Raw genomic sequence first — 27,850 nt, 5'->3', positions numbered from 1 at the left:
ATAGTTTGAATAACCTTGGAAGTTCCGCAGTCCGCCTGGGATAATAGTGACTCACGATACACTGAGAAATACTATATTTACTCAGCTGTGCACTTCCACAGCGAAGTATACGTACAGTTTATGATTGCAGTCTGCAATGTGTGCTTTTCTCTGAAGGTTTCAATAAATGTTATCCTTACATCAGCATCTGAATACAGAATTCCCTTCCCAAGGTGGTTTGGCAACCTTGGATTTGAGATAAAGCGGTTCTATAAGACAATTTTACAATCCGAGTTTTTCTTTCTTCTTAATGCACGAGATTCAGTTCCTTCCTCCTTCATTTCACAAATATACGTGATCTCAGTTCCAATTATAATGGCTTCAGTTAATGGTCACCCGTAATTGATCTGGGGCCTTAGAAAGAAGAAACTGGAACTGTTCTATAAAGTCGCTTTCCTGGCCGCCATTACTTACGCAACGGGGGGGTATGGTTCAAAAAAGCCACAAGAACAGTTAATAAAAGGAAACTTGATACCATACAGCGCCTTTTACTCCTGGCGACCCCAAGGGCCTGTAACACTGTTATCGCCCACGTATTCCCAGGTCCTGGTGGCTGCTCTCCCCCTGGAATTGGAAATTGTCCACCGTGGGCTGTTCCAGTGCCTGTCCAAAGGCAGAGAGACCACCTGCCTGAATTTCATAACTAACCCTGCAAATGACATGAAACTGGAAAGAGGACGTTTCATCGATCACTTACAACAGGTCTGGCAGACCCGATGGGAGACTTCGGCGAAATCACCCGAAAATCGTCCCAAACATCTAAATGATCTACCCCATGCTGGCTGTCGCCGAGGCTCTTTGCCACATACTAATTGGGCATGATGCCATCAGATCGAAGCTTTTTGGCTTTGGCCTCAGCGAAACCCCCTTCTGCCACTGTGGTCAACGAGAGACTTGGGACCAGTACGGCTGCCACCTTTACGACGACCTCCGTTGTCGCCTTGTGGCTCAACTACAGTACTCACCTAGGAACCAGGAGCATTAATCCTGACAAATAAAGCCAACTACAAAGCGTTCGCGCTTTTTGCCCAGGATCGCTTCACTTGAAGAAGGACCTACCCGCAACCATAATACTCCCAACAACCATCGGACTAACAGCCTCTCTCGTGGCTTCACCTGAGAATGCTATTGCCACCCTCCAACTGACAGAGACTCCGATGAATACAACTAGTGCACTCTGGTAAACCTGAATGAGATCACACCCCAAGTAGGACTCAAATTTCGGACGGGCAAATCCCATGTAAGACAATAACCATATACTTCCTGAACTGGAGCGCTTTGGCTGGAGTGACTGACAGCCTAGACCCCAAAAGGAAGCAAACAAAACCGAACCTAACTACGGAAACAAACTAGGCCTCAACCATGACAACTGATAAACTGAACCACCAACAGAAATCAGACAACCAAACCACAAAAGGAATCATGGGCCGGAATCAGGTACCACATGCTCTAGACTAACCACTACTGTGAACGACCCCACTAGTAGGAACCTCGTACTCACAAATGAGTGGAAACTACCATACAAGACAACACTGGACGGCACTTACTATAAGTCAAAATGTGACCTACCCGGACTGGACACTTCCTCGACCATGACTGTGACAGCGGCTAAGCCTTAGTCGGCTGGCGATCTGGGCTGAGCGCCTTACCTGGCCCATTTCTCTCCCTCTCCTGGCGGTGAGGGGAGGGAAGGGCACGGTCTCTCCTCCACTCCCCGCTGCCCCCTATCTCCCTCCTCTCATGGGGCATGGGCATGCCCCACTGATCTTCCCTGGGGTCGCCTTCCCTATCGTCCCCATATGTCTGTCTTTTCCCTCCAGCCTTCCGCCTCCCCCTCACTCTACCTAACACTCTAGCACATGCCCCACACAAGTCAAAATTTAATATTGACTTACAGGAAAGGGCAAATCACCAAATGCAGATGCTTCAAAATTATTTAACACGATCAAAGCAACCCAACTAGCAGTGACTAAAAAAAGAAAGAAAAATAACACTGTAGTAGTAGTAGCAGTAGCAGCAGTGGCATATGATGCAAGAAAACAAGTGTATGAGCTTATGCAGCATCAGCCAAAATAAAAAATTAAAAAAATCACACCTTTCTCTCCAAATGCCTGTCCAGTTCCTCCTTAAATTTATTCAACCTATCAACTTCCACAACGACAGATGGAAGTTTGTTCTTGGAAGTAATTTGAATTTATGCCCCCTTAGGTTCGTAATCTGAACAAGTGGAAGGATCCCATCAGAATTCAGCGTGCTCAACCCATTCAAGGCCTTATACACCTCAATCAGATCACCGCGCAGGTGCCTAGTCTCCAGCCACTGCAATTTGCAGAACTTTAGCCTCTCTTGATAAGAGGATCCCTTCATTCCCCTCACCAATCTTGTTGCCCATATCCGATATCCGAATAGGTGGCATCTTAGTCAAGAAGGTTTCCTCCCACATGGCCTTACGTGGGATGAAAGCCTCTCCTTTGGACACTGACTATGAAGGCCAAGTCATACACAGCTATGTGGGCGATTAGGCAAGAGCTAGTAGGTGTAAGGAACCTCACCTTAATGACACAGTACGCCAAAAGATACCTCTTTCCGCTCTGCTTCTGTTATTCGGTCCTCAGATCCTCGTGCACAGATCATCAAATACCATTCGATCGAATATTCGAAACTCAGGTGGTCAACCGACTAACTGGACGACCGTTCAGTATCTCTAGGTCAGTCCTCCACTCCATCCTCGGCTTAATCCCACGGAAAACATAGATCGCAACCGCAAATTTTCAACTGATAGCAGAGAATAAAGATGCCCCATCGATTTCAAATATCATTAGCTGCTAAAACTTGGCGGGGCGGCAACGAAATCTCATGGGATTTTCACTGTGGGCTACCATCAACAATTTAGTGTGTCTCAAAAATATAAGGTAGTAGATCGATTTCTATTGCATATTCGGAATTTGCATGCTAGGATGCCTATTATATCAAATATTCACCTTTTGCAACACTGTTGACAATAATATATTCATGAAAAACATTTTGTTGACTAGTGCACATTCATATATAGATCTGACATTTATTAAAATTAAAATTTATATAAACTACAATTTTATATATTATTATACAAAATTATAGTTTTCATGTCAGTTTTCGTCAGTATACAGCAAATGGCATCGCATCTGCTGTAGTGCACCTAACTGACATACATAGGAATATATCATGATATGTATTTTAGATAATGAAAGAAATGTATGTGTTTCAGTTGTTACTTTACCATTAATATGTTGGTATTCCGTTAATTAGTATTCCGTTTATCTCCGTCACGATCACACCGTGAAAGGAGTTTACAGCCGATCATTTTTTAAAAGAAAACTGGTTACTATTTTAATACAAACACATTTCCGAAAAATAGAAAAATGTGTTAGTAAATCTTCAATATAAGAAAAACAAAAATATTGTGTATAACTTTGATTACGATACCCGAATGAATACATACATTTATCAGTAACTAAGGTCTTGTGGTATCAGTAACTTTTTGATAAAAGTTTTAGTAAGCAGTCTAAGTATAAAAAATTATACTTACATGACCAAATATAAAAATGTATAGAAGTTAAATAGTGGATGTTATTAACAAAATAACTAAATAAAAGCGCAGCCACCAGTACACTATAAAATGTAATACGTAAAATTCAAAAATGCCAAACGAAATCCATATGAAAATGTGATGCCCTCTGCCTGACAATAAAACTGACAGTAATTTGTTTGGAAGTATTTTAAATATTAATGTGATAAAAAAAAATAAAAAAAATCGTTCTTACTTTATTTATATTTAATATAGTATTTATGTTATAATGTTACAATACTATATCAGATATAAATAATTTGATTTAGTGGTTTATAGTATTTTTAAACTATGGTAAAAAAAAAAAATGCTGATATTCTGAAAGTGTTTCGTAAGGCGAGTTTAATAAATGTAAGAAATAGTAGCAAGAGCTGTTTTAACGTAGAAAATTAAATTTATAAATAAAGTTTTCTACGTTAAATTTATAATAATATTAAATTTATAAATTTAATATTATCTCTTAAATCTTAATTATTTATAAATTTAATTTTATCTCTTAAATTTATAAATAAATCGTGGTACTGAAAATAAACAACTTGAGGAGCTGTTGTGGCCACCAACAAATTCCTTCAACTGCATCGACCATGTGCTATATGAGCGGCATCGCAAAATGTCACGCCCAAAAGTTCACTGATCCCATCCTTCCACCTAGTTGCAGGTCTTCCTTTAAAAGGAGTTTTTGGAGTTGGTTTTGTTATGGTCTCTGTGTCATCAGATAATGTGGTGGTATGCCATTGCCTACCACATGGCCGATTTTGAAAGGAGTCGGCTTTAATCATCATGCATCCCATGAGATCCTCTTGAAGAGGAAAGGTGACTAAAGCAGAGCCCCGCTTAGTGCAGAACGCTGATTACAACTGGTTTTCTCCTGGTTTCCAGAGGTCGTCTATGTATATTATTCATTAAATTCGCACAAGTAGTTATTATATCTTCAGCCAATGAATTTATCCATAAGATGACGCTATTATCACTCTTCTTCCTAATCCGATTCCAACTAATTATGTCGAATATATTTTAAAATAATTTTCTCCCAAACCATAAAGCATGCAACGTTTCCTTACCATAAACATATTTTCATGATGATTCGCACAGTCTTAACTCCCAATGAATACTTTTCTTACATTTTAAAATATTCGTTCCTGTATTTCAAATTTACACCCTTTAGGGCACATTATAAAATCTATATTGTTCTTATTCTCGGGTACCATTCTTAAATTAATTATTCAAATTTAAATGATAATTTAAATTTGAAATTTTAGCCTTCTTTAGGTTACCAGACATATTTCATTAATATTATCATATCTTAGCAAGAAACAATCACGTCAGTGTATTAACTTTATATAAAAAAATGCTTTACTAAGAAAAGAGTGCACATAAAGGTGGAGAAGTGAAAATCATAATATATTATCTTCATTAATAGTTGAGTAAATGCTGATTATAGAATATTATGTACTAAGTTGGTCACCCTAATGTAGTCAGCATACACACTCAATTCATGTATGCTGAAACCCTTAGCTTTTAGTCTCTAGCCTCTAGTCTCCATTGGAAACTTTCCTCCAGTTTTTGATAAATGTCCTCGACTATTCCTCCTCCAAAGCGGCGACCAGTTCAGCTCTGTTTTTCGGGAGGTCTTTCCTCACACGCATCCGACGACCCAAACCATCCCAGAGATTCTCTATAGGGTAGGGTCGAGATCAGAATTCTGAGCTGGCTAATTAAACTTTTCGACGCTCATATTTTCGAACAAGTCTGCCACAACGCGAGTAGTGTGAGATGGAGCGTTGGCCTGCTGATACAGATATGGACCTTTTCCTGCTTGCTGCCACATCTCAGGTAACGCATTATCGTTCAGGGCGTCTAGACAGATCTCAGCATTCATGGTTTTCTCCAAAACAACCAAATATCCCAATGAAAAACAGCTCCAGACCATCATGCTGCCTTCTCAAAACTTCATTGTCGGGACGATACAGTCTGGCAAATAGCTTTCTCCAGGCATTCACTACACCAGGCACTATCGTCAGACTACCACGACCGGAAGACCATATACCGCGACTCGTCATTACAAAGCACAGCTTTCCACTGTTCAATGTCACCCATGAAAGGTGGCTGTACACCAAGCTAGATGGCACCTAGCATTAGTGGAGTGATTAGTGGCTTGTGGACGATTGCATGACCGTTTATAACGCATATCATGCAGCGTCCTGTACACTACACTGCACTGCAGTGGTGCTGAGATGTATCCAAATCGTCTCACTGTGTGTGTGTGTGTGTGTGTGTTTGCGTGCGTGCGTGCGTGTGTGTGTGTTTGCGTGCGTACGTGCTGCGACGGCGTCCTGTGTTCAGAGCAAACGATCCTTTGCTGGGCTCTCCTCTCATTTTCCGCCAATTTCGAGGATTTCCGGTCGTTTTCGTAACATTCCAGCTTCCATTTGTATATTGCATCATCAATCATCGATCTAGGGATCTTCAGTTCCGTAGAAATGTCACGTAAACAATGATTGCTTATGTAGCACCGTCAATTCGTTGTACGACAGTTCAGTGCATGATAATTCTTTGTATGCTACAGTTCAGTGCATGACAGTTCGGCATATGCGACAATTCGGTGTATGCAGGGGCGCGCTAGATTAGCCGCAAGCGACTGGCTCCCTAGGCGAATCATGAAGTTAGTGCCCCCAAAACTCCAAGGGAAGTATAAACTGGTGCAGTACTGCGCCCCTATGAAGTCTGCGCCCTAGGTGACTGGCTAGTTGGCCTAATGATAGCACCGGCCCTGGGTGCATGACAGTTCAGTGTACGAGACAATTTGGTAAATGACATTTCGCTGTATGTAACAAATTGTTGAAAGACAATTGGCAGCTACGGCAATTCGGTGCGTACGACGATTCGGTGAATTCTTTGGGAGAATTCGGTATATGGCAATGAAAGACAGAAAATGCAAACTTTTAACATGCTGTGCTGTAAATAGTGAATATTCATTATACGTTCTTGATATTTCATATTTTTGGTGGAGCGTACTATGCCTATTTTTCAGTGCCCATTCTACATTTTTTAGGCTATCCTATTAAAAAAAAGTGCCACGGACAAGTAAAAGATTGGAATACAAGAGAACCTTGTTCGTCCTTTAGTTTCACTTCTGTAAGTTGCATTTTTTAGGAAATGCACATGGGGAGGGGTTTATAGGGACCAAAATTAGAGATCATTTATGGATGCCGGCTGGGTAATGCGCATCTTCTGACGTTCGGTTTACAACCCGTGCTATATTTTTTATTGAAAGAAGTTATTAGTAGGCTAGTACCGTGGATGGGTTAAGGGTAGGCGTGTTAATCTTCTCTGGAGATTGTGTAAGAGTCAGAATGAGAATACGAGTCCCCTACGTGGAAAAGCGCTCTGGCCCAGTGTGGCGTTTTCACCAGGGTCTGTGGTGGTTAAGGTACGCCAAAAGACACTTAATTAGCACGGAGGACGGTAATTTAAAAGGGGTGTTTATTTTTGCAATAAACAACTAAGGTCGTGAGGCGTCTGTATAAAATGTCTGTGAATTGAATATATTGTGTTGTCTGTTCGCCTTGTTTGCTTCATAAAAAAAGCCGAGTTACCAAGTAACTCAAGTTTTCCGGAAAAGCACAGAATTCAACTGAGTATATAAAAATAGAATTAATGTTTAAAAAAAAATTAATGAACAATCATCTAAATTAAAGATGTTACAATATGGATGGAGTCATGATGAAATAAGCAGGCACGTACCCACTTTCCAACTTGCCTATGAGTAGGATTGGCGTGAATCCTTTTATACAAAATAAATAGATAAAAAATATATTATTTTCTTTTTTCAAAATTTCTGCATTTCTCCTTTTTTAAGTCGACAAAATTTCTCGTTTCCTAAACCTTTTACTTCATTTTGTTAATTCCTGATCAATCACTGCGTGATACACTGAATGGTCGTAGCCATCAATTATCTTTCACCAAATTGTCATATACAGTGAAATGTCTTTCGCCACGTTGTCCCGTACACCCAACTATAAATGCACCGAATTGTCGAGTACTGAACTGTCAATGCACCGAATTGTCGAGTACTGAACTGTCAATGCACCGAATTGTCGAGTACTGAACTGTCAATGCACCGAATTGTCGCATACGCCGAACTGTCGGACAACGAACTGAAGTGGACTAGTCGCACCCCTCTTATCATTCCGCGCTGAAAGTATGTTAACTCCGTCTATCGCAGCAGCTTGCATTTACAATCGTACTACTACTACTCCTTCGAGGGCCTACGAGCATATTTATAATTATGTTTGACATAGTACTTGGATAAGACGTGACCAACTATCATTGGAGAAGTGTCCCGATATGAATGGTAGAGCAACGTTGCATATATACACTGAGTGATCACTGAATTATGACTACCCCTATGAAAACTGAATGTGACCACATGAGGTACGAGAGTGTGCAACTTAGTCGACCTACGTAGCATAGATAAGGTGTCAGTGGTTCACTAGGTATTAAAATTCCGAACGTGATGGGTAAAAGGAAGGATTTATCGGACTTTGATAAAGGACAGATTGTGGGAGCTCGACGATCTGGTGTCTCGATTTCCCAAACGGCTGAACTGGTGGGGTATTTGAGAGCCGCTTGTTAAAGTGTACCAGGACTGGCATCAAAATGGTCAAACAACGACCCTACGGCAAAACTGTAAAGGTCAGCGAAAGGTTGATGTTAGAGGTGAGCGCCGGGTCCGACGGCTTGTACAGGCGAACAGGCGCAGCAACTGTTGAAGAGTTGACTACCCAATAAAACATGGGCCAATCCGGAACAATATCTGGCATGACCATGCGTCGCACGCTCGCGCGTATGGGTTATACCAGCAGACGACCCCTACGGCATCCTCTCCTAACCAAGGTTCATTGGCGTAAAAGACTCGCCTGGTGCAAAGAGCATGCAAGTTGGACTTTAGAAGACTGGAAGGTGTGCTGGTCGGATCAGTCACATTATTTACTCCACACCGTGGATGGTCGTGTGCGGATTTGGCGTCAACAACATGAGGACATTCATCCATCATGCATAGTATCAAAAGTGCAGGCCGGTGGAGGTGGTTGTATGGTGTGGGGCACGTTTCACTGGCAGGAACTTGGACCCCTGGCGCATGTGGAACAACGTATCACTGGTCTCTGCTATCGTCAACTGCTTGCTGACTGTGTACACCCCGCTATGTTACACTTTTTCCCGAATGGCGATGGTGTCTTCCAAGATGACAATGTACCGAGCCATCGGGAACTTGATGTGCAGGAATGGTTTGAGGAACACAGTTCTGACTTCCAGCATATCGATTGGCCACCGAACTCCCTCGATAAATCCCACAGAGCACTTATGGGACAATATGGAAAGGTATATCAGGCGTCTGGGTACACCAATCACCTCTATATCTGCATTGCTGTGCGCATTACAAGCCCAGCAATGCAGATATTGGCCAACCAAACTGTGTTGGCCATACCTCCCGAATGCTTCAGACATCTTGTTGAATCAATGCCACGTCGGATAGCTGCTGTATTGAGAGCTAAAGGAGGACCTACGAAGTATTAGGTAGGCGGTCATAATTCAGTGATCACTCAGTGTATAACACAGATTGGTGTAAAGAAAAGATAAGGCAAGCTGCAGTTTGTCCACTACTGTATAAAGTAAGCGGCCACTTTATTAGGTACACCTACCATTTCATGAAATGGAGCACTCCTTTAGTAGCAGCATCGTGTTAGTAACATGGGATACAAAGCAGGTGGTCAGATACGTGGGATGATGTAAGTGTGCCCTTCAGTATGCGAATGGGTAAGCCGAGAATTTTAAAGGTCTTTGAATATGTCATTGTAGTCGGTGTCAGAGGCGCCGATATTGTATTTGGGAAACTACCAGGGTTTACATGTCGTGCGATTATTCTCAGGTGTATCGATTGGTCCAATACCCAATAACCCCAAGGCAATGGTCAAAAACACCTCGTTGATACAAGACGCAGGTATGAGAAGCCTACAATACTCGTGCAAGGTAACAGAAAAGCAATAATCAAGTTACAGCCTCCTTCATAATGCATAACTTGTCGCACCGTTTTCAGGGATAGGGACCTGTCCGTGAAAAAAGCCATCGACCGAAACGAGTTCTACTCCTGTCAGAAAAAAAAAAAAAAAAAAAAAAAACAAGATGGTTCGATGACAATGTGCTCGGGAACACGAATACTGGACAGTGGACGATTAAAAAAGAGGTTCTGTGGTCTGACATATTCTGCTTTTTGTTGTTTCACGCTGATAATAGGATCAGAATGAACTCATTTCAAAACTCTTTGAAATGGGTCTGTAGACCAATCCTGCAAGCTTTCAATGATGATGCAGCTGTAGGATGGTAAAGTGTTGTCATGGTATACATTGGGCCTCATGATGCCAGTGGAACAGCATTAGGATGTTGCAGGTTATTTGAAAACTGTTTGCGACCAGACGCATCACTTCATGCGGTGTGTCCACTGGGAATGGGTTCTTTCAGTAGGATAATGTGCCATATCACAAGGCCAGAATTGCACGTAACTGATTCGAAAAAAACATGAGAGTGAAATCGCATTAATGAGTGAAATTACAAATCTCAATCCCGTTGTGCCGGTGGGATGAGGTGGAACGAGTTCTTTGGAATAGAGATCCGCAACCATCCAGTTTACAACACTGTGGAAAACATACACCTCCATTCCTGTGACAGGCTACCTAATAAAGTAGTCACTCAGTGTATCCATACAATGGTAGACAAACTGGAGCAAAATTTTATTCTTAATGCGTTAATTATACTCCTTAGTTCTGTAATGTACACTGTTATTCCAAAGTTAACTTGAAACTATGTTTTCTTTTTAAACGCAATTGCATACATTTTTACATTAAATCATTGTTCAGAAAACATTCGATTTTAAAGTTTTTTCTTTTTCTAAAATGCTGCGTAGATGTCTGAAAGATTCAGAAGGCAGGATAGCAATTGGCAGGATGGCAGAAAAACAGTTCCAAACTTAGATGACCACAACTTTCAGCATGCCAAGTTCTCTCTCTCTCTCTCTCTCTCTCTCTCTCTCGCTCGTTTCTTCTTCTTTTGTAATGTAGTGATAACAGAATTGAGGAAAACAATTTATTGTCACTTGAATGAAATTTATTATCAGCAATGATTATTTGGTGCCTTTATTTCAAAAAAAATTTCTTCTAAACAGAATGATGTCTGTAAAGAGAACATCGGGATTCACTGAACGATTATCTCATCATCAGAATTTGACTCCTCCAGCCTGAGTCTTTTTTTCTAGGAAAAATAAAGTTATTTTATGTAAAATCATGCATTAAATTGTAAACAAATAGGATTGTTCAAAAAAAAAATTTAGCAATAAGACTGCTATAAAAATAAATAAAACAAGATTTATTTGTAATTATTTACTATATTTTACAGTATCTTCCCACAAAATAATTTCCGGTCTCCTGTACAATGCGAGTCCAAAACTGCGGTAGGCACCTGATAGCATCAGTAACCTGTTCTTGTTGAAGAGTGACAAGGGAGTGGCCTATTGTTCCATCTTTTGGAAAGAGTCAAATTCACAAGGAGTCAGTCTGGAGAAATGGAAGGGGGGGATTATCAAGGATTTCCTATTTCCACTGCTCCAGTAATTTTTTAGCATCATTAACCACGCAACATCATATGCATGAATTGCAACAAAGGTTATATCAGAAATGTGCCTTTGCTTGTCATTCTTTTTTGTTCGATTCATATTTGGTAACTGAATAAATGAAATTTGATTACAGCTGTATTAAAAAGCAAGTAATTAATATTTTTATTGTTTATTTCTTTAATTATTTTTATTAAAGATGTAGAATTTTTAAAATAATTGATTTAGATAAAAGTTATCTAAATCAATTATTTTAAAAATTCTATATCTTTAATAAAAACAATTAAAGAAATAAACAATAAAAATATTAATTATAAAAATATAAAAAAAATCAATTATTATAAAATGTAGTAAAATATAGTCATGTTTTTTGAAATAAATTATAAATTCTGTTATCGAGTCTTTTCTTTAAAGATTCGGTAGCTATGTGTTTTTGTTTTGTTTTTTTATTACTTTCACATTTTTTACTTCATAGCATGGTATCGAAAGGCGAGACGGGTGGTTAAAAGAATTTATGCAATCAAAACTTCTTTGTGAAGACGTCTATCGTTCGGATCGCATTTATGAACGGATGTCTAGAGTGCTCAGACGTCTTCAAGTAGGTGGAATCTTCCTTCGTCAGCGTCTTCAAGTCTCGTATTTGAGCCTTTTGTCGAGAAAATCGCTCAGCCTCAAAAACTATCTAACCTTTTTTCAAGCAAAAAGTATTATGAAATGTATTTTATCTAAACATAAGGATCAGCTTGGACAATCGTAGCTGCGAAGGGACCAAGAAAAATCTCAGATGGGAGGGGTGTTAAGTTTTTTCTAGAACTCCACCAGAGAAATTAACATTAGATAAATTCCTATACAATATTTGTCTTAGAATAAAAATTACAGTGCATATTTAATTAAAATATTTTTAATAAAAAATGACTATGATATTCAATAAAAATGCATTTTTAATTGAAAATATATTCAGCCTTCCTTTTGAATAGCAGTAAATAAATTATATTGAGCTTTTGGTCCCAACTGTTCAAAGCGTTTCCCAAAAATACATAAATTTAAAATTGTTTTGGGAATGTCCTTTTAGATTTTTGTGAGGGACATAAAAATCAAAGTTGTTCCTCAGCAGACAGACACTAAGCCCGTATTCTGAAATACAGATTCGGAATATACTGAGAAAGGTCAAGGGCCCTCAATCTTCTGGAAACGCACCAACGAAAATGAATATTGCAAAAATATCTACTGTAATAAACGACTCATCAATTGCTTTTACAACATTTTACGAGACTTGCTTCCGTTAACGCAATTTGGACCATATGGTGTTAAGTGAGTGATATTAAGTATTAAGAATTGGTGTTCGATATTAAGAAGTGGAATTAAAAGAAAATTGAGAAGAGAATTAAAAGAAAATTTCACTTTTCCAAATGCATCTCATTAAATGATATAAAAGCAATTGCTAAATTCACTTATTCGATAGTTTCGTCCGAGACTTACAACTTTAGCTATTGACATACATAAATTGTATTAAAGAAATATTATTATTAAGAACAACTGCTTCTTATATTCGATTTCTTTAACACAATAAAATAAAATAAAAATAAAAGAAACAAAAAAACATTTTGTAATTTTAATTTTCGCATATTTATTTGCAAACTATTTTTAATATTTTTTTTGTTTAATATTTTGTTAATATTGGCAAAAAATACCATATTTTTTGCCAATTATGATAGGTGCATTTTAGTCCAGAAGTATTTTATTATTTTAGTTTTTGTATGTTACACTTACAATACATTAAATAAATTATACTTATTTGTATGAAATATTGAATATGTTTGGACGCTCAACTATTATTTTCTCGAGAAGGGATTTTCTTTCCAATTCTATCAGTTTCTATATAATCATACTACAAAATCAAACAGTGTGCGAGTTTTCTACCCAAAGCCTCCCTACTGCTCAAAAGGAAACCTAAAATACTCGTTATGGGCGATTTTTGTGTGGGGGCCTCCGAAACTCAGAGTTCCTATCTTTACGCAGATAGTATTCTGGGAAAAATCATTTCTCATATTTTTTATAGTTCAACACTGAATTCTTTTTTCTACCATCTTTTTTGGGGGTGGGGAAACGTCGAGACTGGGTATGCCATATCCACATCTCTCCCTTTGCAGTCCTGTGTGTGTGTGTCCCTCAGTTTTTCTATTTGAACATACCTAGGTTTTTGCTTGACATGTAGTCGTATTTTAGTATTAGCCATGTAGTGCAAGGAAGCCTTTTGCTGCAAAAAAAGTAACAAGTAGGTAAGAAAATACTTCCTCTGAATATCTTCAAACTGTCAACCTCAGCTACCTGAGGAATATTTTGTTAATAAATATCTGTTAATTTTGAATAAAACTCAAAGTAAACACTGTTGAGTTCATAAACTTTAACTATACATTATTTGTTAATAAGAAACTTATATTAATTTATATTTATTTATAATTATAAGTATTTATATTTATTTATAAGTGAAGTTCCCAGTTTGATCTGAGTAAATTACTACTACTTCTACTCGAGCTCAGTGTTAATCATTAAAAAATTTTAGTAATGTTCACAAAAAAGGAAATTAATTTGCAAATAGTACATATTACTTACTTTTGGGACAAAACTGCTTTACACACTTTAATATAACCTCTCCGCCGTTAAAAATCTTCATGAATTTCTGTAAAAAAATTAATTCAAAGTATTTACTATATATTTTCTTTCTCTCTTTTACGCAAACGGCGGCCACAGGTATAGGAGCTATAGTTTCTTTACCAAAATCAAAATAATGCGGAATTTTTTTTACTACTGCATGATGATTGAAGCTTAATGATTCATCGGAACATTGCTTTAGCGCTTGTCCCCCTTTAGAAAATCCTAGGACTAAAAAAACAGAATTCGTATTATCCCCATCAACAAGAAAATTGTTAGTTCAATTCTCCCCACCTTGGGCACCCTTGCAGACAACGTATTCCAACGTTTCATAATACACTACCAAAGTAAACTCCAGAGGGTCTAGTCTATTGTTCTCTAAGATTTTGTAGCTATCCTCTCTTCTTGTTTCACTTACCAATGAGAATACTCCTCCTTCGTTCCTTTTATTACTACTCCTCAGGGCCTTATACATTTCAATCAAAGTGTCTAGTTGCTAAGTTCTGTGGACTACATCTTCTGAGCCTTTCCTCACATGGATATTGTTTAGCACTAGTGATCACCTTGCATCCCCCCGTGATGTGTTGGATCGTTTCTGAGGTCAGGTGGCATCGTCGACGTGTGTCATCTGGCCTTCCGGGCTCCTTTTCGATGTATTTTCTATCGTTTATGGTGCTCACTACCTGGTCTTGGTTGTCCAGCATGAATCCTTCAGTCTCGCGGAAGAGCGTCCCGCTTGTGACACATGTATTGGAAGTGATGTTATCGATGTGATCTTGGTGGAGGTCTGCCATGGAGTGTCTTCTTTGCCCATCTTTGTGGCTTCGTTTCTTGTGCCGTCTGGGCGGGAGGGGGCTCTTCGCTTAGGTTGAGTGGGGTATACTACTTATATTATTATTATTTGTTTATTCCACAAAAGGAAACCACCCCGGGACGGCAAAGTGCCAGGACGGTGCTAATTGCATGGCAGGGTATGAGATACTACGGTTGCATAAACTGAATACGTAGTCTTGTCCCGAAATATTATATACACATTTTATATTTAATATACATGTATATTTACACATTAATAATTCTGTACATACATCATACAAATCATATCTTTGCAATTCAGTAATTCCATATATAAATTATATATTTATACAACTGTTAGTGAAAGTATATTTCTCCAATCAATAGCTTACCAAATTAATATTGTTTTAAAGCAGAAAATTTCACTTTTACTCACATTTTTGTGGTATGCTGTTAAATTGCAGCTGATTCATATTTCGGTAAGTCTATAAGAATATGTGCAGAGAGCTAAATATTTTTGCTGCATTTAATGGGAAGAATCTTTGCAGGCTACTAAGATTGTTCAGGATTGGACGCAGTGGATGATTTACTCGTCCGCACGTCTAGCAGTGGTACGTAGTTTGACTAGAACATTATCCAGGGCTGGCGCATCCACTCTGCCTGTGAGCATTTGTGCGAGAATGTGTGGGTTCCTGTTAATTGTCCGCTGCATCCAGGGGGTGATGTTAAGGTTTGAGTAGAGAATGGCCCTTGAGATAGTAAAAGGGGTGGCCAGCAATTCTGTTAAGCCATCGCAAGAACCAGTACTCGATCCCAAGAACGGACTTATAATGTGAATCAGGAGCTGAGGACCAGATTTGAGAGGCGTACATTGGAATTAGCAGGACACACTTTAAAATGTACTTGGTCGCTAGCTGAGGATCCCTAATTCCTACCAGTTCTTGTCTAGTAGCCCATAAAGCAGCGTATATTTTTGTCTTCATATAGGTGAAGTGTTGGGCAAAGATAAGTCTGTCATCTCACTTAAGACCCAGGTCCAGGTGAGAGTGCACTTTTGCCACACTAGACCCGTTCACAGAGATCGAGATGTCATTTTTATTCAAGATAGCTCTCAAATTCTCGGATTGTGCTATTCGCCATCTGGCAAATATCCTTTGCTGATTCGTGGTCTTTGGACGTGATGAAGAATTTCACATCGTCAGCATACATTATAAAATTGCAGTACCGAGAAAGAAACAGCTCCAGGGCGGCCGCGAAGAGGATAGCCGAAAGTTCTCCTCCCCACCTCCGTGGCACTCCTCGCGAGATGGTAAAGCAAGATTGTAGCTTTTGGTGCTTAACAGCAAGTTTTCTTTGTCCGAGCAGGCTGCTTATTGTGCAGACAATGATCACTGCCATAGGTGCCGAAGTTCTGCCACATCTCCCTTATTCATCGGGCTTAGCCCCGTGTGATTTCTTCCTGTTTCCACGTATGAAGAAAGCTCTGATAGGCAAGCGTTTCGCATCCCACCGAACGATGGATGCTCGCAGAGCCACAATGGAAGCGCTTCTCAGTCTTTAAAAATGGCTTGCAAGAAGCATTTAATGTGTGAGGGTACGACTGTGGGGAGAGTGTGTAAAGTTCAAGGGAAAGTATTCGAGAAGGAGAAATCCACAGAAGGTTCAGATGACGACAATTAAGATAAGATCTTGCACCGTCCGCAAGCTAAATGATCACACCTCGTATGCGTATATACAAATTTGTATATATATATATATATATATATATATTTTTTTTTTAATCTAATACGTTGTTGTTATTTGGTTTTTAGAAGCATTAGCAACTAAGGCCATATTGCTCCGGGGGCTCATTCCCTGACCTTTCTACATCCTCCGTATTTGGTGGTCACGGGCTCGAACCCCGGTCTAATCAAGAAGCGTGTGCTACGCAGTGCTGCTCCTGTCCACCTGGCTACAGAGGCGCCAATCTAATACGTCATTTATGGTTATTTACCAGTGTTTCTCTGTGGAACGTGACTTCTGCAGATTGTTGTGTCTAATTTATTAGGTCTTTCCATGTATAATGAATTATAATGGTGGTCTATCAGTATTATGGACAAAATAAATTCATTCAACAAAAATATCAACTGGATGAAGGTTGGACGGGGTCAACCATTCTTTTGTAAATGAATCAGCGCGAGCAGAAGTCCCCGTACAATCTCTGTCGTCCACATGATGATTCCTCAGCCACCCATTTAACTTAAGAATTTCATTTTTAAGAACTTTATTATTCTTTATTATACGAATTATTACAACTAAATAAATCTTAATTGAATGTACAATAAATAACAAAAGAAAAAGTACATTATGTATGTTACGGTAGAAAGCCACGGATTATTATACAATTTTTTTCCTGCTTATACTCGGGGATGGCTAGTAGATTGAGAGAAATTTATATTGGTAAAGAAAGTACAGAGAATACAAGAACGTCACCGTAATTAGCAGGCACGTAGCTTAGAACCGTTGTCAACTCAAAGGCGTAATTACTATATCCTCGCGTTTCAGCATTCGGCCACTAAAGCTGCTATGATTATTATTTCAGCTAAAGGGAAAGTTACATTTACTCATAAACACATGATAGAACGGTAAATACAATATCAAAAAGCCAATAAAAATATCTCACGTTATTGACGGGATTCGAACTCAAGCCTTTTCCACCCACTGTGAGATGACGCTGATACCAACGAGAGCAGTAGTAACAAATCCATTCATTCGCAGAAGTAAAGAGTTGCATGTATTACTGTATATTCAACTTTTAAAGGGATAGGGAATGAAGATAATCATGTCTACCTTTCTCAATGAATTTGGCATTTCTTGATGTATACTAGTATCTACGAGAAGCCTATTTAATGTGTATTGTTGTTGAGATAGTATTTATCAGTGATTGATAAATACTATAAATACCATCATACTATTTATAAATACTATTTATATAAATACTATCAATCACTAATATTATAATAAATGTGTAATTACGGCAAATTTATTTTATCTACCGGTAACGAGGATAATGATCATTCAGCACAGTTCTTTTCGTTGCCTGCAAAAAATATACAAATGTGTTTCGCATTATATTAATAATTATCATTTTGATTTCATTAATATTGTTTAGAAATAAACTGAATAAAAAAAAAATAGTGACTTACGGATATTCCATCTTTAGTCATACAACAAGAGAACTGTAAAGAGAATAAAACAATTCTATAAGTAGCGTTATATATGAAAATCCATTAAAATAATAATCGGAAGGGAAAATATAGCGCACAGCTGCAAAAGTTTAAGATAAACCATGAATACCACTTATACAAGTATTGTCCCTTTTTCCTCTGCAAATATCACCACAGTTGGCCGCAAAACCGCAACATATTTGGAAGCAGAAAATACGACAAACTCAAAATCAGATTAAAACATTAAAAATATCACCACACTTGAACTATCTCCTTAATTACACCTTAAACTTTGAAGTTTATGATGTAATAAGGAAGTTAAAGTTCAACGAAGTTCAACTTTGTTGAAGTTTGCAAATGATACAAAGGTTGGCAGGGTTGTTAATGACAGTACGCTACTGCAACGGTATCTAGAAAAGTTGGGCAGATGGGCTGAGATGTGGCAACTGAAGTTTAACATTAACAAATGCAAAGTACTGCATATGGGTAGAAGTAAACACTTAAGGTGGTAGAAAATGAAAAAGACCTGGGAGTAATTGTGCAGTCAGATATGAAGTTTTCTGAGCAATGAAGACAGGTGCCAGAGTAGGTCATGGGGTACTGTCAATGATACACAGGAATTTTGCTAGTAGGGAAAAAGGACGTGATTATCTCTTTGTATAAGGCAATGGTCAGATTTATATAACGTTCCAAAATACTCAGATTACTTTGTTTTAGCATTTCAGATATTTATAACTGGTTAAAAATTTCAAATGTTTATTGTATTCTTACCTTATTCATCGACTCCCCAGTTCCGTAGCAAAGATTATTGAAAAGTTTAACGTAATTACCAGGATCGCAATTATCGTTTTCCTTACAACATTTTTCAAAATAGGCAACAGCCTAAAAAATAATAAAAAACATGATAATTTTTTTTTGAGGTTAGATTATATAATATATAAATATTAATATATATGTATATATATTCTTTTTTTTTTTAAATATATATGTGTAACTAGTAACCTCTATTCTAAATCAAAATATATGGACGAAAGAGTCATTAACATGTTTTATAAATGATCTTGACTTTGATCATTTATGAATTTATCGATGTGATAAATACTAAGCTAAAACAAGTTCGATATTCGCAGGTATGTTTGCATATGCGCGAAGCCTGTACTGTCTTCACGTCCGTCTGTCTGTCTGTCTTTACATCGGTTCGCTTGTAACAACTCGATTCCCACTAGATGGAATTTCATGTAATTTTTTATTTAGTTCTTTTAGAAAGATTTGTTGATCCATCTCTGAATCCCTGGCTATTACGTTTGTTGCCATGCGCTCATTGGAGGAATAAATAGCAATATCGCGGATGCCCAGAAAATTAATGTTTTCAGTTCACGCATATTAAACTAGTTTTTTTTTTTTTTTTTCGACGAGGTTTTTAATTTCAAATATCTTGTTCATATTCCGGCACGACCACCAGGTCAGAGGGGAGTTTAGAATAAATCATCAATACAAACATTAATCGTATTTGTTTGTTTATGTTCTTTTATCAATCTACTAAACATATAACTATCATTAATTATTACTATTTTCTTATTACACTAATTACAACAGAAACGTGAAATACATGTTATTTTTCAATTGTTAATACAATCCAGGAGGAAATAAGTAAAGTACATTACAATAAAGTTGACTTTCGATTTATATCACTTCCGACCAGTGCGGTGACCTGAAGTAATTTGTTGCTATTTGTGTACGAGGTGTTTCAAAAGAGATTTCTATTCATCCAGAAGCAGTTGTGATAAACGGTTGAAACGAACACCATCTATTACACTTTTTCAACATAATCACCAGACAAAATGGGACATTTTTGTTACCTCTCAATATATTTTCGCAGGCCAGTTTTGTAGAAGTCCTCTGACTGCCCATCGAATCATGATTCGGCAGCAGAAATCACCTCATCATCAGCAGCAAAGTGTTTTCCACGAAGACAGGACTTCAAGGCAGGAAAGAAGAAGGAATTCGAGGGTGCAAGTCGGGGGAATAAGAAGGATGCGGCAATATTTCAGTTTGTTCTGTCACATCAACATTTCATTTGAACATTGTGCCCTTTCCTTCTTCTGGTAAGGATTAGAAGTCTGGGAACCCACATAGCAGACACATTACTCATATACAACTGTTGATGGATGATGCTCTCCACAGACACTACACTAGTAGGGTCTACGGAGCTCTGCAGCTACTTCTTTTACGCCAATACGGCGATCTTCCAGGATCAATGCTTCAATTTTTGCAACTCTCTTCTGTTACAGTAGTAGATTTCTTCGTCATGCACTGAGGTTCTTCCATATTTGAATTGTCTGTGTTACTGTGCAACAACACAGTAACCTGGCAGTCTTCTCCATAAACAGTGACCATTTTCGTGGATTGTTTTGAGTGTTTCTCCTCTTGGAAAGAGGAACTGAATCACTGATCTGTATTTCGCTTCATCCTGACATAACAGTTGACTTCACTTAGCGCTGCAAAGAAAAAAATTTAATTGTCAGATAAAAACCAAAATTTGTGTGGTTGCTATAGAGATTTCAAGGTATGAAACAAACAAAAATCCTCTTTTTATTCGCAACTATTTCTGGGGAAATACAAATCTTTTTTTGAATCCCCTTCCTGTAATTTTTTGAATCATAGGGCATGAAATATGTGCTGCATCTCAATTTTTATTAAAATTCAGAACGAAATAAGCAAAGTACATTACAAAAAAGTTAAAGGAATATTATATCGAGTTATTCGTAAGTGTAGTGAAAACAGCTACTTTTATATTATTACTAGTTAAATGATTTGCAATTATCTGGCAACAAGTTAGTTAGTTATTTACTTTTCACTTACCGGTATATTAATCACAGAAAATTCAATTAATTTTAAAAAAATTAAACGCATGAAATCTAACGCATTGCTAGCATTATCTGACTTGTAAATTAATCTGTATATGCTTTGTATACATTTTAATTCGGATTTCGATCCTGTTACATACAATTTTAATTAAAAAAATAGGAATAAATAATAAAAAAAAATAAAGGATCTAAGACTTCGATTTAAAAGAGTCTTAGATTAGAGATCTGCGCAGAAAATGAGAGTCGCTCTTCATTAATGGCTGGAATTTTACTTACAACAATAAGACTTTTATTTTTAAAAAATATTTTAATAAACAGATTCGCCTAAGAAGTCCGTTACTATCATCACATAACTGACATTTTATCCTTCAGTGTGTTTCAAAATTGCACGGACCAAATGTTCGATCATATTCTACAACTAAAAATAAGTGAAAAAGATATAAAGTGCCTAAAAAGTCTTTATTTTCGAGACATCAATTATAAATTATTATTATTAATATAAATTATTAATCATATTAAATATTAATCATAATATACAAAACATGAAAAGAAAAATGACTTTCCATTTTCTTCAGCATTCAGCGTTAGAAATCCCCGACTTCCTAGCATGATTTATCGTTTCAGAACGATTCTGAAATTCTAATTCTAATGCTGAAACCATCAATGGTTTCAGCATCTTCAAAATGCGAATTTTCTAATTCGCGTAGAAAAAACCATGGGTGTGGGGGTCTGGTGATCGTGGTGATAATTGTACAGGACGGTTGATCAGTGCATCGATTATTGTACCCCGTGCAATAATCGATGAATTGGTCACATCCTCTGTCGATTTTCAAGGGGACGTCTTCCAAAAGTTCCAACAAATTGTTGCGCAGAAAATGTAGGCTTGCCATTCCTGAAGGCCGTGCTGGTAAAAAGCTCCACTAACACTGTCCCCAAAAAACGCTACATCAAACATTAAAGTAAAAGGTCATACTTTTCCTTTAATGTTTGATGTGGTGTTTTATTTGGGGGGAAAAGTTAAAGGAAAAGGTATGTTGATAATGTGTACTGACTAATGTGTACTGACTACTGTGTACTGTATTTTGATAATGTGTATTGTATGTGGTGTTTTTTTTTTTTTATCTCAAGTATAAGTATGTCTAGATTTCAGCAGTTTATTTCTTGCAAAATATGATTCATCCGAAACCAGAACATGGCTGAGAACTTGTGGTCACCTGGACATGCAAAATGAGCCACTCACAAGTTTCTACGTTTATTCATATCTGCGGAAATTATTCTTGTGCAGGCGTACTGCTTCTTGCTAATACGGCAGTTATGATCACCATCCTTCCCACCCACACCGGGTGCAAAGGGCTCAGGTTAGAATCCAGTCAATGATGCGAAGAACTTGTGTGGACTTTTTTTCACTCTGGCTGAGTTAGTCGGTCTCAGGCGACGACAGCAATGATTTTGCTCCAGGAGGCTCGGGTTTTTCGTCCAGTAAAACAGGCAACCTGACCAAAGAACACACCCAATTATGAACAAAGTGCACATGGGTGGATGAGGTTGTGCGTGGTTAACCCTAATATGTCTTTTTTTTTTTTTTTTTGCTTTTTTTTTTTGGTTTCGTACAGGTGTACTGTGAAGTGGATAATTCCTGTTCATGTAAAGTTCTCGATAATCTTGCAGATGAATGTTTACGGTTCATCTAAATCTCCCTCTACAGCGTTTATATATGATTTCAGCTTATCTGTTTAAGTCGTCTTTCCAGAGGACAAATGTGGAGAGAGAGAGAGAGAGAGACGACGGTTTCACAATTTGACTCGTCGATTTGGAAAGTTCTCGGCATATTTGCGAACGGCAGCTTTTGCGTTTTGCAGTTATTTATCGTGATTCAGCCATACAGCTGAATAAACTATCCTGCTCAATGTATTGGAACACATCATTCTTGAGACGAATTCGTTAATCTATAGGTCATATGACAAATAGGTGGAAGTATCACCAGCTAAGAAGTTGGAACGTATTGGTTAATTCAGACGTCACGTGACAAATGGATTTCACTACCAGTTTAAAAGGTGGATATATAAGGAACGTCCACTCAATGGCAAAGTGGACGGAACCCTGATAGCATTCAAATTCTCTGCAAAAGCTGAATTCGGCTTTCTCACAGTTACTTCCTAGATAACATTTGTTGTCTCATGTTAAACATTGCTTTTATACATTATCATAATTTATAACAATCTGTCTCATTACGTCTAAAAGGAAGAATCAAATGAAAACGAGAATTACTTTTTTGCCAATAGTTGGTACTTCATTTTTCAACAAAATCACTACCACAGTTTAGGCACTTGTTCCATCCGTACATTACAGTTTTATACCTTGCTTACATAAGTTATTTGTTGGCAGTCGTTAACAGATTGTTTGTCTGATTCATTCACTTCACTTCATCACTCTGGAACCGATGTTCTACGAGATAATTTATCAGTCTTTTGAATACATAAGAACCATGGATGATATTGTAAGAATTCATGACTCTACCAAGTAAACTAGCCACATCATCAACTGTTTTACACCGATCCGCCCTAAAGACGCTGTCTACCAAGAGAACATTTTCTTCTGCGATAACTGTGTGAATTTGCCCAGAGCTTTTTATGGTTCTTCACTAGAATCAAATCTCTGATCATTGAAGCGGAGGGCGAAAACTGTTAACTTGAAACTTAATTTGCTCTGTCTGTTCAGAATCGAGTACAGTGATAAGTCGTTATCGTCAAATGCCTTCGACACAGAAACCTTAATTATATAAATGGTCGAAGGCATTTGTCAACGTAGTGGTAAAAAAGCATTTGACAACCTAGGTGGAGATTTAACTTCCAAAGATAAGAGATGCCAGAATGTTTTACAAAGTGAACGCAGAAAATTTATAGCACTGTCTTGTATATCCGAATAACTACTTAAATGCAGTGGCTGCACTTGAGTGCACTTTTTTTTCAATTCATAGTTAAAAATAAGACATTACCAGCAGGAAATTGGTGCTTATTAGTTGTGTAATACTCAAATAATTCGTCGAAATAACTTTACAAGCTGCCAGTTCAGTGCCTATTAAAAAGGCTCGTATTTTTCATAACAACCTTTCTTTTGCCTATTCATTAAAAACCGGACATAAGTGAAACTGCAGTACTATATTTAAATAATTATTTACACAAGTGAGGTTTTTAATGTCCTAAATTTTACAACCTGATCTGTAAAACACTTATTCACATCGCTAAAAACCTGATATTATAGGTTTTTAGCGATGTTTAAACTTCTTTTATAAATATGTTTTAAAGATTTTATTACATAAATGTTTATTCGTTAATTCGAATTGAATTTAAAGTAATGCATATTTGTTAAGAGGATGTGGATGTTGGTAATGTAAGGCAGGCAAGGGGAAGGGAGAATTTTCTAATAAATAAATAATCTCATGTAAGGAAGAAATTCCGCACTTCTCCATTTCCACCAAACAGAATTAACAAATAATATGCTACTCATTTAGAGAGGTCTGGGTTTAATTCCCATCGACGATTGGAGGATTTTTAGTACTCCTCAATCTAGACTGTAATTAGCCGATCTCAAGGAGGAGGAGGAGGGAAAGGGTTTTCCCTATGAGTTATACCAATGGTTTTCAACCTTGTTTTAATAACGGCACCCCTACTCAATTTTCTGCCTGTTAGATCCGATTCTCTCTCTCTGTATATATATATATATATATATATATATATATAAAATATTTCAAAAATATATGTTATATGATAGTTATTACAATAATATAATTATAAAAATTACATTTCATAATACAAATTATATATATACAGTATATAAGGTAACTGTATTCTTTATATAGATGTACTCAGTAAACATCAATTATAGATCACCACAAAACTAAAAAGATACTGTACACCTTTTTATAATGAAATAAGCATATAAATTTTTTAAAAAAAGTTGTTTAAGTAACTTAAACCCAAATTACATGGCACCCCTGGAATGTTGTTGCGGCACCCTGGTTGAAAACCACTGAGTTAGACCGAGTTTTTCAGCACGCAACTTGCACATCTTTCCGTGACACACTTGTACAAATATAAATAGCAGATAAGCGAAAAGTTCGGGTGCTGTTAAAACAAAAATTTGTTTTATTATGCAGTGAAATATGATAGTTTAGTTTACATGACTATTTAGTTTTGTACTTACTTCCTTTGAATGGTTGGAGATTGCACAATTGCATATCTTAGCCCTTGCTGTTTCATCACAAGTATTTTCTGTAAAAAAACAAGAAAAATTTTTTGTGAAGAACTACTCAACACACTTTTTATATCTATAAAGGTCGCTTTATAGATATAAAGCGACCTTTAGAGAAGCGTTATTTATTTGAAGTAGTGCAATACCAGCTATCTAGTTGTGAAGGCACCCACAATATAAGATACAATTAAAACGATGCCTTTTACACTACATACATAGTTTAAATTTATGGGTAAACTATGGTGTATCTACACCGATATTATATAGTTTAATTTAATGTCACGATAAACTTTCGAAAGAAAGAGCAGAAACAATTGAATTTATTGTAATACACCACTACGCAAGATATGAGAGATAAACGTAAAAAAAAAAAAAAAAAAAAGTGGTGTCGACTTATGCACCCGAATGTACGATACAATTGGTTGTTGTATGGTTTTAGGCGCATTAGCAACTTAAGCCATAATGCGCAGTACATAATATGTCTTTAAATTGCGGGTTTGCTCTTTACTGGACGAAAAACCCGAGTTTCTGGGAGAATAACCATGCTCGCCGGAGACCGACTAACTCAGCCAAGTTGTGAAAATGTCCCATAAAAATTCCTCGCGTTATTGACGAAAAAAAAAAGAAAGAAAGATTTTTGTTTTGGTCTCAGAAAAAGCTATTTATAGCTTCAAAATCAATGCCAACACAAGGGTTTCTTTAGATTTCTGAAAGGAAATAGTCACTAGTGTTAGGTTTGGACTCCAGGGCAGATGATTTAATTCTCTCAATTCGCAATCTCCAAAATTAGGGAATTGTAAATACAGTATATGATTTGTATAATTTATGTACAGAATCAATAATCTGTAAATACTGTATATATTAAACATAAAATGTGTATATAATATTTCGGGACGAGACTACGTGTTCAGTATATGTAACCCACTGTACGTAGTATCTCGTACCCTGATATGTACCTAGCACCCTCCTGGCACTTCGCCGTTCCGGGGTGGTTTCCTTATGGAAATAAACAGATAATAATAATAATAATAATAATAATAATAATAATAATAATAATAATAATAAAGCAATTGTTTATGGGATTTTGTACAGGAGCATTACCATAAAGTAGCAAAACGCATCGTATCAATTTCGCTCTTCTGTGACCTTTTACGGTCCCTCTTAAATTTTTGAGAACAGCAGCAGCGCATGTATCTCCAGCGATTGTTTTCTTATGTAGCATGTAGTTTTTCAAAGTGCCACGAGGTAGGTCAAAATGTTATTTGTGTCTGCAGTTCTGTCCAAACTTAATTTTTACTCACCCCTTTCCTTAGTCATCCCCTACTGATTCTCGAGGGGTCATTTCTATGGATTCACTACTCTATTTAAACTGCTTAGACTAAAATATTTTCTGGTATTTAGAAGATGCAAACTTTTCGAGCATTCATGAATAACTTTGCCCATTCCCTCCTTTTGTTAAATATTTAATGATGACCTGATGCTCCGATTTCATGATATCCAAGTTTTCCTTTTGGGTTCACTAATTAAAATTTCTTCCGCTCTTCTGTACTTCACTGTATTGAGCTGTACCTGCAAAAATAAGATGTCTTTAGGAGATACCTTTTTAACTAGATGCCTGTAACGGGAATCGTATCCTTGTAAAGTTTTGTGAATAAAGAATTTTAAGACACAAAGAATTTAATTAAGACGCATTATGTAGATAGGCCTGCAAACAGCAAGGAACCTTGAATGCCCTTCTGCAAGAAACCAAGACAGACTCAACGGAAAATAAGCTTTTAATGAAAAAACATGCATTATAACATCTACTAAAAGAAAAACGAATTAAAATAATAAATTATAAGATTTTCAAAATTAAAATTTAAAAACAAACACGAATAAATTCAAAAGGCAGAAAGTAAAATTAACTTACAAACTATAACGAAATCGAAGAAAAACATGAAAGGAGTGGAGGGAGAGTTAATTTTGTAAATCATTATTTGATTACACTAAGTTTAATTGATATTTTAATATATTTTCCACGTTAAATGACCGATTAAGGATTTAATAGAAGTGATTCTTCATTGAAAACCAAAGCGGGAATCGTTTTAGTGGAAAATTTCACCAATTTAAAAACTGAAACTCATTTTAAGATGAAAATGAAGTCTGAAAATCTTAATTATAAATGTGTGCTTTCAGATCTTTTAGAGTACATTAAGAGCGAACTGCAACAAACTATATTAGATTTATATAAAACACTATAAGATTTAGGGCATTAGAGAACAATAACCGAGAATAAAAAAAAAAAAAATTATATATAAGCAAATTGGTCAGCAGCAAATACCTGGGCAAAATGATAGGGCCGTTGCTCCTTCTGATTTACAATCTCTCTTTCCTCCTCCAGTTTGTGGACTGGGGAAATTAGCGTGTACCAGAGAGCCAGAATAAATGATACAAAAGATCAGAAAAAGGAATCGGATCCCTCGATTTGTACTCTTGAGTGCCATTCTTTTTCTTTTTCCTGTGATGCTGTTCAGTAAAATACTGCACATCCTTATATACAAATTGTTAAGTATTATGGTGACATCATGATCAGCAAAAAATCGCAGGTGTGTCAATAGTAAAAGTCTACGTGTCTAGGAAGTTTTTTCACGTCAGATGTTTTCGCGATGTATCACAATACAATTGTGAAGTAGTTTTGTTGAATTCGAAATCTGTCGAATGAACTGAGAGAAAGGTTGTGAACGTAATTACATTGGAGCTGGCATCAACTCCGCTTACAGAGAAAGAAACGTGT

The 27,850-nt window shown here is 37.0% G+C and overlaps 1 protein-coding gene across 1 annotated transcript; it reads right to left on the bottom strand.

Annotated features, from left to right (window-relative positions):
- Nucleotides 1–10,838: 10,838 nt before the first annotated feature.
- LOC150076229 (uncharacterized) lies at nucleotides 10,839–27,577 on the bottom strand. The gene is made up of 6 exons (XM_090387705.1): nucleotides 27,398–27,577; nucleotides 25,030–25,097; nucleotides 18,731–18,841; nucleotides 17,939–17,971; nucleotides 13,923–13,989; nucleotides 10,839–10,951 (listed from the first exon to the last, which is right to left on the bottom strand). The coding sequence occupies exons 1-6, from the start codon at nucleotides 27,558–27,560 to the stop codon at nucleotides 10,917–10,919; spliced, it is 477 nt and encodes a 158-aa protein (XP_090243831.1). The 5' UTR covers nucleotides 27,561–27,577; the 3' UTR covers nucleotides 10,839–10,916.
- Nucleotides 27,578–27,850: the final 273 nt, after the last annotated feature.

Source organism: Mastigoproctus giganteus, chromosome 13 (assembly GCF_048544385.1).
Source record: "Mastigoproctus giganteus isolate SK-2022 chromosome 13, ASM4854438v1, whole genome shotgun sequence".
NCBI lineage: Eukaryota > Metazoa > Arthropoda > Arachnida > Uropygi > Thelyphonidae > Mastigoproctus > Mastigoproctus giganteus.
The sequence above is the reverse complement of the archived record's forward strand: the minus strand, read 5'-3'. Positions and strand labels throughout refer to the sequence as shown.